This window comes from Pyrgilauda ruficollis, unplaced genomic scaffold (genome assembly GCF_017590135.1).
Source record: "Pyrgilauda ruficollis isolate IOZ18807 unplaced genomic scaffold, ASM1759013v1 scaffold31, whole genome shotgun sequence".
Classification (NCBI taxonomy): domain Eukaryota; kingdom Metazoa; phylum Chordata; class Aves; order Passeriformes; family Passeridae; genus Pyrgilauda; species Pyrgilauda ruficollis.
Window position 1 is genome coordinate 6,854,186 of NW_024524489.1, and position 13,436 is coordinate 6,867,621.

General features: G+C 38.8%; 1 protein-coding gene across 4 annotated transcripts in view; it reads left to right on the forward strand.

Moving 5' to 3' along the window:
* The window catches only part of MACROD2 (mono-ADP ribosylhydrolase 2), an 842,730-nt gene that overhangs the window by 581,280 nt on the left and 248,014 nt on the right, over positions 1-13,436 (forward strand). For all 4 annotated transcript variants that reach the window (XM_041474169.1, XM_041474167.1, XM_041474166.1 and 1 more), the window contains exon 8: positions 7,756-7,829. In XM_041474169.1, the coding sequence (XP_041330103.1) occupies positions 7,756-7,829 (74 nt within the window). The remainder of the gene's footprint in view (positions 1-7,755; positions 7,830-13,436) is intronic.

Consider the following 13,436-nt stretch of genomic DNA (forward strand, 5'->3'; position numbering starts at 1 on the left):
CAGATAAGGCTTCAATTAGAGCCTGCAATCAATAGCAACATGCCATGAGGAGCAGCGCTTGGCAAGGTACAGAATCATTACTTTATTCCCAGTGCTGAACAGATCATCCCTTGGTTCTTAGAGACAGCGTGTGTCAAGGAGGGCTTGGGATAGTGTCAGTGTAGGTTGAGGAGGTCCAATGCCCTGGACCACACATTTCAATAGCAAGTACCAGTTTCAAGTGGAATTCAGTGTGTGTGGGTGCGTGGGGGTTGGTTTGGTTGGGTTTTATTCTCCTGTGGCCTCAGCAAGACATTTTAGGAAGGTAGGATTGATTCCTTACACTTAGCTGCACTTGAGAACAACAGGGCATTTTTATTTAAATCAGTGGGTAGAATAAATATTTAACCGCGTTGGAATTGTAACTCCACTGAAGCCAATATCCCATTGCTGTGCAATTCAGTGTATGATGGGAGATTTCACAGCTGACTTGTGCTTTACACTTTGTTTCAAATTACTTTGGCTGTATTATGTTGCCACCCTAAAACCCAACTTGCTTGTTATATATGGCACAATAGAAGATTTAATACTCTGCATTAGGAAGCTCATGTACACTTTGAGATCTTTTTCAATTAACATTTCTTTGTACAACAGTTGTTTCTGGAATAGCAATTCTGGTTATGGTATAAAGTGTATTTAAAAGAGAATGATGTGCTTGAGCTCAGGAACAGCTGCATACATGTGTTTAAACAGCTGTGTACTTTACACAGACATTGCATATACACTCTCATAGGCAGATTTTATAATTGCAAAACTACCTGTGTGTGTAGATCTTGTTGCATTTGCATTGTGTAGGCTTTCTCCTCCCATAGGAGAATGCTAATGGCCAGAGCAGTGGGATCTTTTTGCTTTCAGTGTTGCATTGGTGTCTGTCTGCTCTTTCCCCTACTGTGATCATCTTGAAGCCTAATTTTCTGCTTGGGCATTAGAAATTCCCAGACAGACAGAAAAGCTCCATCACACAGCACAGTAAGCAGCACAGCTACAAAGCAGTTTTGCTTCCCAGAGTCTCCAAGTATTGCTTGCAATGTTTTTATTACAAGACTGCCACAGAATCCATTTCTCTATGATGTATACCCTGCAAGCATACTCCTTTACAAATGCTGGAAAAGTGAAACCAAAACCTAGACTTCTAATAAAAAAAAAAATCTACTACTACTGCAGAAAAGTGAAATTCTTACACACATGCAGCTCCCCTTCAGAACAGCATTATGACACTTCTTGCAGCAAGGTACTTGTAGGGGAACACTGTTCCTCCTCAGTAGTCCAAGTGTAAATGCATTTTCACTAAAACTTTTTCCCCTTTCCAATGCTAATAAGTATCGAACAACTCAGTAAACTTGAAATCTAATTTTTCTTCAGTGGAATCTTTAGACTTACTGGTGCAAGCCTCTGCTCACATGACCTACATGATTAAAGTGCATGTCTCTGTTCAGCTGACACTTGTAACACAGTTATATGGCAGGTATTTTTCCAAGGATATCAACATGGCAGAGTGTGAAGTGAAGCATGGTGTGATATTGTGTATTTCAGAGAAAACAGCTGTGACCTAGTTCATCTTGCATTGTAGCCACCTTTTGGCAAACAGCTTATTTCAGCTGCAGCCCTAAGCTGAGCTCAGATATACAATAGAGAAGCACCTGAGCTGTAGATGGTGCAGGAGAGTTGATGTGCTGATCAGACAAGAGGCCCCTGTCAGCCAGCACACCCCTCCTGACAAGCCAAAGCTGATCAAGCCCTGTTACCAAGAGAATCCATGTATCTTGACCTCCAACTTGTCTTTATTTTACTGGCTTGTGTGAGTTTCATCATTCTCCCTGGTGCCAGCATTGACCCTGACTGACTTAACCAGGGATCCCTGTCTTACCCATTGCACTTCTGCGGATGAAGAAAGGCTCTCCCTTATTTCAATTCTGTACCAGCTTTGTGTCACTGTATCAGAGCAGAAAAGTTCTTGTGAGTTTCTTTATTAACCACCTTCCACCAGCTGCATCTGTCATGTCAGTTGAATGCAAGTGGAAATGTTTCTTCAGGAACTGCACGTAGTTTTCTGTTGCTGCTGAATTTTTTCACTCAAGGAAAAAATTCAGAGGTAGAGGTTTGTACCTTTCTTGGGCGCAATTGAGAAGCGTATAATGATTTCTTCATAATAATGTTTTGTTTATGCATTTTGTAAATGTCTTATTTCCCCTTCTTTATTTTACATGAATGATAATTAATTACTGTAGCACAGTCTGTGAAGGATGCAGTGAATTGATGCAGCTTTGTTTCTTGGGTAACAGAAAGGTTACTGGCTTTTCACAGTACTTAATTCCCCTTTCTTAGAGTTAGTTTTTGAGTGGACAGCAAATAAGGTTTTCTCTGGCTGAATGAGTTCAATAAAACAAGGTAGGTTATTTAGCAGAAGATTCATGGCTCTTCAGTTTAGTCTTCAACATAGCTGATCCAAATGAGGGTACTTTCTTTGCAAGTTATGAGAGTCCACAAAAAATGATCAAGGTAGGAACTTTGTTTGTCCAATCACTATGACAATGGTTATTAAAAAAAAAAAAAAAAAAGAAAAAGAAGAATGAGTGAAAAAAAGCAAAAAGCTCAAGAATATAAATACAATAAGCTTTTTTGGTAGAATACCATCATCTCTTTCCAAACAGAATGGATTTACCATGGTAATGGGAATCAACATGAATTCATGAGTGAACTCATTTTGACTACTAAAATACATCTCTGACAAGATGATTATATGGGATCACTTGCAAGATTATCTGTTTATTTCACAGCTGAAGGACAAGTGGATGTATTGAGTTAACCCTACCTCAGGCATGCTGGGCTGTGCATCTTATTTGTTCTCTTTTATTTCTAAGCACTGTGATCTGCGTTGCCAATAGCTGGCCTTAACCCACATGGCCATAATGAAGCGCAGTTATTTATGTGTTGGTTGTGATTCAGAAGGTATTTACAGTACCAACAATAATATCAGGTTTCAGAACATGTATGGAATAAATTCGAAGTACCTTTTTTCCCTTTTTTCTCTTCTTTCCCACTTATTTCCTTTATAGCATCTTTGTATTCCATGCCATCTGGTGCTGATGATTCCCACATAGCAAATACTTGATGCACGGTGGAGATACCCTGTCATACTGACTGCAGAGATGGCCTTCAATACAGTCCCCCAGTTTAAAAATGTGACAAGCTACTATTTGGAGAGCATAATTTATATATCTGTAAACATACTGACAAATTTATAAACTTAAAACATGGAAGTTTTTCCATTTTAACAGTCTGGTTGATTAAGCTGTGGGACTCAGGGTTGATTTTAGCACACAGGAACAGTCTGCAAACTGTTACATCTTGATATATGCACAAATATGCCAGTGTAGATATTTTTCTGAGAAAAATATGAAAATACATAATGATTATTTGTGTTGATGTGCATTTGGTTATTTTCATGATTTGCTTCAAAATTAAACCATTAAAACTGGCAAATAAGAATATTAAGCCCATGACGAACCTTTTAGAATCCATAGAGGAGGGAACATTTTAAATTAATAAAAACCTGCCTAGCACTTAGGCTGTGGTAGCAAAAAAGGATATAGATCTTTTTTTACCAGGAGGGGTTGATTTATAGAAAACATTAGGCATCTCAGTTGAATTGACGAATTGTAATTCTTATCGCTACAGCTACTGAAGTGATTTTTCTGGATTGACATTTGCTTGTTAGTATTATAGCCCTCCTGTTATAATCTGTTATCTTAATCCTCAGGTAGATCATATTAAAGTTTGATTACTTAATACCTATGTTTTGTTAATGGGCTTTTCATGGAGAAGTGGCATTACCTGATTGTAAGTTAGACATTCTTTGTAAGATTGGATCAAGCCCAGTAAAAGAGGCAGATAAAGCTACCAGTATCTCCACGAAGTTTGGGAGTCCCTGAAATAGATTTCTGTTAGTTTTGTGTCTCAAAACCCTTTTGCTCTGTTATGCTTTGAAGAACATTGTGCAGGGCTGGAGTTGGACTCTGTGATCCTTGTGGGTACGTTTCAACTCAGAATACTCCATGATTTTGTGGACTACTGCTATATGTTTTTCTGATACTGCACAGATAAATTAGGCAGAGTAACAGACATTCAGAATTAGTAAATGTTTCTCCACTGAATCCCCCAATGCACAAAAGACTGAGCATTTACACAAGGGTGTCTAACAACAGGGAATTAATTGTGTATTTTGTGTATTTTGGTGAAACAGGATGGCTTACATTCTTACCAATTGCATTCCAGGGAAGAAATACAAAATGTAATGGGAATATCAGTGTGTATCTCTTGTTACTGTCTTAGTTCTCCTCCACACTCTTGTCCTCTAAAGCAGCACATTTATTTCATATCAGATATGCCCAAATAATTCTGCCATATCTTATCATGGCTTTGTAGGGAAATTATGGCCATGATGTCTGCAAGGACTGTCACAGCCTAGAGCTTGCTTTGCCAGCTGTTTCACACGTCAGGGTTACAATTTCCAGGAATAAGTTGGTAAAGCCCTGGAAAGAGTTGCAGAATTTCTAAGTTTGAAGACCTCTCAAAGCTTTCGTAGGCTGTCACTGTGGGTAGTATCCGTGCAAAGACATCCCAGAAGCAGCAGAGTTCAAATGAGGTGTACTTTATGTGATGGTAGCAAGGTGCACACCCTCGTTCCTACTCACTTGGAAGGCTTGCACCCGCTGTGCCATCAGCTGTGGTGATGAAAGCTGTGCTGTAAAGGGTGGCTTCTGAACTCAGAGGGGCACCAGAGGAGTGGCTGCTCATATCCAGGATTTTGCTGTACTTGAGAAGCTGAGATCCTGGTAATGGATGGTGAGATGCGATCAGTTGGCACTGCAAAATGCAGATGGTGGCAGTAAAATTGTCATTTGCTGAAGCAGCTCTTCAGGAAGCAGACACAGCCTGCTCTGTATTTTGGTATAGCTGGGTATGTTGCCGAAGTGTCCGCTGTGGCAGTGGGGGATGTAGAAAGCTCAGTCCAAGTTGGATACCTGTGTCTGTGGGTAGGTGCACTTTGCCACACACCTGTCCATGACATACGACCTGCCAACCCTCTCTTTTTCTCCAGGCAAATAAACACAGTGAAGTCCTGTACCTCATGGCCAATGTGTGATTTTTTTGTGCCCTTGTCCTTTTCAGTATGCTGGAGGAGCACTCACTGCAGTAACATGGCCCAGTGTCACTCATTACTTTACCTGTTTTATCTTTTGTGAAATTGAGCCTTTAGCCAGAATTGCCTGAGCTGCTGCTCCAGCAGTCAGTAAACTGTGAGGCATCTCGAGCTCATTTCTCTCAAGTAATTTGATTCCCACGTGCTTCCTGAGATTGCTTTTTCACTGAAAGTGGGAAAGAGAGGGTGCAGATGGGAGCAAACCAGAAATGTTATGGCAGGCAAATGTAGGCTACAGATAGAAACAATGCAAAAGCATGTTTTAACAGATCCCATCTTGCTTTATCTTCCTTTAACCAAGTCCTATAAACAAAAATATTTTTCTGTTTGAGAATCAGAGGTACAGGGGCTTTTGTGCTGATGCAAGGTTTGCAACAGGAGGCTAATTCCATCCTGCTTCATTCTGCATATAGTCAGTAAGATAATCCTTTCCGTAAAATTTTCAGGAATGTGTATAAAATACTAATTAGATGATTCTTTTTGTGGGGTGGCTGATCATAAAAGGCTCTGATGGATTTTAGCGTATTTTCTGAAATCACACACAGAATTCAAGGCTGTTTATTTAGGTTGCTGAACTGTTTCCTTTACATTGTGGTGACTTAGTAGTAATTGAAAACCACTTTTCTAGATAAGGTTCTATTTAAGACTTGTTAGTATGGCAGCAGTTTCTAAACAGTGTACAATTTATGGAGAGAGTCTATACAATACCCAGTGCTTTATCACCATTTTGGCCAACTACCCTGCCGCAAGGGAGTGAAAAACAAGCCTGAAAAGTTAATCTTGCTGGAGGGAGAATTGTTCTGAAAATAAACCATTCAGTGCATAAACAATAGTATATCAGTTGTCTGAAATATGCATTTGTCCCTCTGCATGGTGTTCATTTTATGTCCAGGCAGAGCTACCACACTCAGAGTATTGAATTTCTATGTGAAAAAGCCCCAGTTTGTTAGCTAGGTTATTACTAATGTGAGCAGATGGTCTGCTCAGAGCTCTGTTATTTTGTATTATGAAAATGAGGCTGTTGGAAGTCCCCACTTTGGGTTTCGTTAGTGGTTGTTAGTTGGTGTCATGAGACATATGCCTTGATGACATCAGCAGCATTATTAAATGTTACAAGAATTTATTTTCCCAGCAGCAATAGAAGTATCCACAGTAACATTTGTAGGGTCTAAGCTAGTTTTCTATCTTGGACTTGGTAACTATATTTTTTAAGAAGTAAAAATATGCTTTATTGAGAAATGTGTTCAAAGGAAGCACATGCTAAATGTTGGTATTATCCAAAATTGACTATTTTACTTGTTTTTCTTGATGAATTGTTGTCATCTGTCACTTCAGAACAGTACACATGCTGCTGAAGAAAATCTTTGCAGAGTCAATTTACAGGGAGTGATGTTTTGGGAATGTGATTCAGTGGAGGGATTTTGGTTTGGGTTGGGTTTTTTCCTAATCTTGCATTGCACAAATTCTGAAAAAGGGTTAAAGAAAACATAAGTCAGAAAGCTGAAAATTTATAATTTTTTGCAGTATCTGTGTTTCAGTTTATGGTTCAAGGGTGATGTGTGATGTAAGAAAGGCTGTATCTGCACAGCTGTATGCCAAATTTCATGACTCTTTCTAACCCTGTTGCTTGCTTGTCCACTGTGCCTGCAGCTCCACCTCTTCAAAGCCTGTTCTGTTAATCTAACCTGCTGAGAGCAATTCATACAGCTTATGGGGTTTTACTTTTAAATCCTCACAGAAATGATTTGCTGCCCCCAAGTTAGGAATTTAAAGGAAAATTAAATTAAGGTGCCTAAGTAATAAAAGCATCCATGGATTTGATAGGTAGAAACCATCAAAGCAAAAAGTCTGTATCCCTGGAAAGAGTTTTGTTACTGTTTAGTGCTGGGGGGGAATTAACTATTGCTAATGTATCACGCAACATAAGGTCTTAAGTTCATATGCTTATGCTTCGTGAATTCTTTAATTTCCAGAGTTGTTTGTTATGATTCAGGTCATAAATTGAGAGATTTCCAAATCAAACATTTCTCTTTATAAGGCCTATGGCAATGGGGTCATAGTGTGGTATAGTTTTGCTGACAGATGGATAAAAAAAAGAAAGCCTTAAGAAAGCCCTTATGCCTTAAGAAATGTCTGAATTTTTCTTGCTGCCATGAAATGTAAGTCTAGTATTTGTTACTGTGATATATGTGTTGAATGCTTGCCTGCCTAGTGTGACACATGTATAGCTCTGTATTGTTTTGTCTTCTCTTGAGCAGTGGACTTTTCTTAACTAGAGTCAAGGAAAAAAAATTTAATAAAGCATTGTTGTGCCCATTTTCAATTTATTTACCTGGGCAAAAATGTAACAAATGTTGCCTAAAACCTTTATACAAATCTGTGAGAAGGGAGTTGACCAACTGTAATTCCAAAATATTTTAAAGAATAGGAAGATAAAAAGCCCAGATTTTTATTTTCTTGTATCTAAAAGAAATGATACCTTTTATTTATCTCCCATTTCTTCTCTTTTTTAGGTTTTCCAAATGAGCCTGCTGCTGTCATTGCCCTTAGCACTATTAAGGAATGGTTAAGCAAGAATCACAATGAGGTATGGAATAAAATAATTTTTTTTTCAAATTTCTTTTTAAGGTTATGGTCTTTGACTCCAAAACTGTGAAAAGGGTAAGCATAGGCTTGAACCTTGAAGTCTTTTATTATTTAGTCTTAAGACCGGTGAAGTCAGGTCAGGACAGTATAGCCAGGGGAAGATTTTTTATATCTCAAAGCCATACTAGAATTCAAAGGAAATACCTTTGTTTGAAACCATACTGTACATTTCCTGTGCATTGCAATCTTTCCTGGCAAAGCAGAAGACTGTTCTCTTCCAAAGCTGTTTCTGAGAATCAGAGTTTTTGGGTAATAATGAGGAGATTCTTGGAAAGGAAGTGTGCATACCAGTTGTCAGTGGAAACGGCCACCAAAGGTCAGTGGTGTTCCAGAGGTCACTTTACAGTGAAGAGCTGTAGGTTCCTATTTTGTGTTTTCAATAATTTTTTTGTTTGCTTACTGTTAAGTGTTAATTTTCCCAGAAACACTCACTAATTTTTAGTAGTACTGGTCATCTCCCAGTGGCAACGTGAGTGATTATTTGTACAAGACAAAAATTGCTTTTAACAGAATGATCTGCATCACTCCCCTTTCCAGTGTTTGCCTTTCTCTGTACATAGTGTTGGATTGGAGAAGTGCAGCAAAAAAAATGGCAAAACAAAAAAAAATATCATGTCTTAAACTGACAGTCTACCTGTTTCCTCATGATGATAGCCAGCAGATTTCAGACTGTTGAAGTTGTTTGGTATTTTGTCTGAAAACATTGAACAAAGCATTCAGCGGAGAAGCGCTGCATACAAGGACATAATTAGTAATATATTCCTCTAGCAATATATTCATGGAGCCTATTTTTTCCCAAGAATCTGGTATGTCAGGGTATGAATTTAGCGGGTGTTTGTGGTTTTGTTTGGGTTTTTTGTCAAATTTTGATTGAAAGGAAGTAATATGTTGAGATTTGAGCGGTACAGTTGAGGTTTTCAAACCTGGAGGTGCACTAAGGAGGGCATACCTGTTTGGACGCTGATTCTTTGCAGCACTGAGTAGTTGGTTGATGTGGCTTTTGCTGCTGTCACAGTTGCTTCCCACAGCTAGAAAGCTGAGCAGTGAAGCAGGAGTTTTGGGTGGACAGACTTGATTAACACTATTAGGGTCTAAATCTCATCAGCTTAGCCCTAAACTTACATTTTTGAGATCTTGTCTTTTTGTAATTTTAATCTTGATTAAATTAAAATTGGTTAAAACCAATATGTTTGTGGTGCTTACCATCTTATAATTTCTCCTAGCTTCATTTTTACCACATAATTTTAAAAAATAGGCTAAAAGTTTTGGTTTTGTTTTTCGCTCCAGAAATAAGCTTTTCTTTCTCAAAAGCTGAGTCTGTATTGTGTATACACCTCCTGCCTTACTCCTCCCAAACTCCAATTTAACCAGAATTACTTGTAAATAAGTAGCTGTTGTTTATAATATTTGGACAGTAAAAGGAGCCCAGGCTGTCCTAAATACAAAGCAATTATTTAAAGTTATCCTACTCATCTTATACCACTGTTGTTTTTTTTCAATTTGGGCTATTACAGCTCATAGTTGTTGTCTTAAATGTGTTTTTCTTAACATCCTGAATCCCAGCCTTGCCAAGCTGAGGTCTCACTCTGATGTACTTGAAGACATATGGGTGGTGCAATTATTGCATATTACTGATGATGATGATGATGACTCAGAGCTGTTCCCCCAGAGTTTTTGTTGATTTTCAAAGGAAGTGGAGTATTAGGTTTCTCTCAGGATACATTTTGAAGGTTTGGTTATCCACAGCTTTGTACTTTCTCACATTAAGCTTACTGTCTTCCTAAGGTTTTTCCACAATCCATTGGCTTAAGTTTTAGATTATGGTTTACTGACATGTTTTACATGTTGTAAACAGGACAGCAGCAAAATAAAGATACTTTATTTTATTGGAGACAGCAGTAACTTGTGCAGTAAAAGGGATCTTTGGGAAGCATACAATTACTGGGTTTCTGTCATTTAATACATATAGCAATGTGAGCATAGTTACCTGGTTTAAAAGAACTGATGTAGCTCTGTGCCAGGTGTCAATCTGATCCATTTTATATTTTTATGGAACCATAGAATGTTTTGCATTGTAAGGAACCTTGAAGTGCATCTAATTCCAGCCCCTGCTATAGGCAGGGATGCTACCCACCTTACCAGGCTGCTCAGGGCCCCATCCTGGCCTTGAACACTTCCAGGGATGTGTACACTTAATCCCTTGGACTAGATTTTTTGTTTTGTGTAGTAATATTATACATTAACCAAGCTTTTCCCCAAAGTATTTCATCATACAGCAGTGGAATTAAGAGGACTTTCTGTGCTTAAATACAGTCTCCTCTTGTTGCACTCAGCCATATGATATAGTCCTTTCTACAGAGTTCTGTCTTAAAGACAGATCAATTCCCACTACACCCACTGGATATTTAAATTTTCTAGTCTGGGAGCAAAACCTCTAACGATCTGGCATGAGGGCAGCTTTTTAGAGTGCTGTCTTCATCTCTTTCCTGTTACCGCTGACCAAACCTGCTCTCTGGTACTGCCTGTGCTGTCAGGATGAGTTGGTGTGTCCTGCTAACAGCCTCTCCTGAACAAGAGAGGCCTCCTACACTTGCCTCTGCCAGAGTTAAATTAATCAAAGTCAGCTTCTTTCCCTCAACCTTTGTTCTGCAATCTGCCTTGCCTGTGAGAAGGTTCTGCTCCTTTAGTCCCAAAGGTGTCTGGCAGCCAGTTATACCCTTGGACCTAACCACTCACTAAGGTCTCAGACTCCTTGACTGTAGAATGTGAATTGACTGATTGAATTCAAGAGGTTTTAGTGCAAGATAGAGAGCATGCTCACCAGGGAATCTGCCTCCATAGCAATATACCTGGCAAAAACAGGTAGGTGAATAAGATGGAAAGCGAACAAATTTCTGTCTTGTGCTCTACAGCAGCCATTTCTTGTCTGCCTTCCAGCAACCCAGGAATCTGTGACAAATTCGGGAAAGATAAGGCAATATTCTTGTTTTTACCTCTCTACCTTTTTGTAGTACTTCTTTCCTTTGATGCTATAATGAAGATTTTTTAGATATTGATATTAATTCCAAATATAAATAAAGCAGTTGCTATATTCCTTAGTCAGCCCAGAGGCCTGAAAATGTAACTTGAATGACTTCTGCAAGCTGTGTTAGAGTGCTACAAATTTCTCTGTCATAGTATTTAAAAGACAAGTGATTTGCATTTAATAAAAGGTTTTCTTATCCAAGCCTATGGTTGTGCTTGACCCCTCAGGTGTTTGTATAAAAACTTATTAGCATGCTTAACTCTGATGTCACTTAGATGAATGTCTCATTACCATGCAAATGGAGTTGGCTGATTTTTGAGGTTAATTGTTACAAAGCAACAGAGAGGTATTTCTATTGTAATTTACTCAACACACAGCCACCACAGTCCAGCAGCCTAAAACTCAACTGCATAAAGTTGTCTGGGAAAAACAACCATATTTTAAGCAGTGGTTTGGACTCAGTTTTGTGTAGCAGCAGCACCCTTCCACTCTTGAAATGAAGCCCTTAGTCAAACTAATCTCTGGCCATGCTTTACACCAAGGTTTGCTGACTTGCAGCCAGGGGGCAAATCTAGTTTAGAAGCTGGTAAATGATGTTATGCTGTAAGTGTAGAAATCCCTTGGAGCAAACTCCCCAGTATGGCCTCAGTCAGCAGTAGTGGTTAATTTACTGCAGACCACCTAGGCTATCTCCTTAGCAAACTGTGTTTTCACTTTGCACAAAGCGCTCTAGAGGTTTAATAGAATTCTTCAGAGCACAAAATAGAACTGGAGTTCACTCTTTAGGAAATTACACCCTAGGATTCATTTTTAAATGCACATTAAGTTTTTTAAACAGGTCAGAATGTTTGTTTCTGGGATAATTTGGCAAGGTTTGCGGTGTTGCCAGGTGATTTCCTGTAACTCAAAAACATTATGACAACTTTAAATACTGGACCCCCTACATTATTGGGGGTGATGGGGAAAGGGTTATCTTTGGGTTTTTGTGGCAGATGTCTAGAAATGTTTGCAATGATATAAATTATCTACTTCTGCTTTGTTATGTTTCTCAAAAGGGTGAAAAATAAAAAGACCTCAGCATGTGCCTCATCATACAATACACTGACATGAAAAGCCTCAGGACTTTTTCACTGCTCAGGAAAATACTTTATTTTAACAGCACATTTAGTTCAAAGTATTGTTCTTTCTCTTGCACAATGTCTCACAACATTTAATACATGGCCTGGTAGAACAACTAGGAAGGTGCAATGGCATTGTGTGTGCCATTGAAATAACTGATACAAATTAAAAGCACATAAATGAGAAATAAACACATTCTTGATTCCTTTTCATTAGACTGATTGCTGAAGAGAGGCTTTTTTTCTTATTTTGCCTGAAGTGAGACTTAGGTCCTTGTCTGTTAGCAGGCAGTTATATATCATCACACATCAAAAAAAAAAAATTAACATTTCCAGCAAAGCAGGATGAGCCAAATCCCAGTCCAGCTGAAATGAGTGGAACTCTGTTTTAATGGGGGTGGGAAGGTGGTCAGGATCACATTTGCTATACTCCTCCTGAGAAAAAAGTTCATGAGGAAACCCCTGTTTCTCTAGTTAGGAACACTCCAAGATGGGTGCCCTGTACTTGTGCATCCTTTGGTGTTGTGCTCCATCCAAATATGATATGTGGGGGTATTTTCCACTACTAAGGTAGCTAAAAGTAGGATATCTCATGCACCTAAAATGGTGCTGGGTTCTGGTGACCAGTTTGGAGAGAGGTACTGTGATGTGCAGCTACTGCCTGGGAGGGCAGAGCAAAGGGAGCTGCCACTGCTCTCTATTGCACAAAGCAAGCTTGCCTGAAAGATCATTTAAACATTCATTTTATTTTGTTTTTAATTTCTCTAACCCCCTTCTTTTTGTGGTCTCAGCAATCTAATTCTGGCTCTTCATTCTTCAGAGACAATTAAACAAAGTGGCATCTTGAGATGAGGTCTAGGCTTTATCTCTGCAGAAGGATGCAGATGGAGACAGCATGTCTTGGAAAATGTTGCCTGATGCAGTTCCATTTAATGTAACCTCAGTTAGATTTCCCTAGGGCAGAGCAACTAACTTTCAACATGTATTCCAGAAAGGAGTGGAGCAGATAGCTGGCACTATTTAATTAATGAAAGAAAGTACAAAAAAACCCTCCAACATGTATATTAATGCAAACAACTGCCCTTAAGACAGCATGACTTTTACTTTTGATTTGTTAGTTTTCATGTTTACAGTTTTACAGTTGTCAACAAAACCATGTGAAATTTTGACAAAAATATATGTATTTATGCCTAAGGCAATATCTCTTAGTTTAGGCCTGTATTTATTGTAAAGAATATTTATTTCTCAGAAATAAAGCTCTGAAAATGCTGGTTTCAATTGAAGCCACTGACAGATCCTCAAGGACAGTAAGGGTGCCGATAAAAATTCATCCGGCTATTTTGGTCGCTCTGATATGCCAGTATCACTTGATTAACATAATCTCCTCCCCTCCCCCAGCACTGTT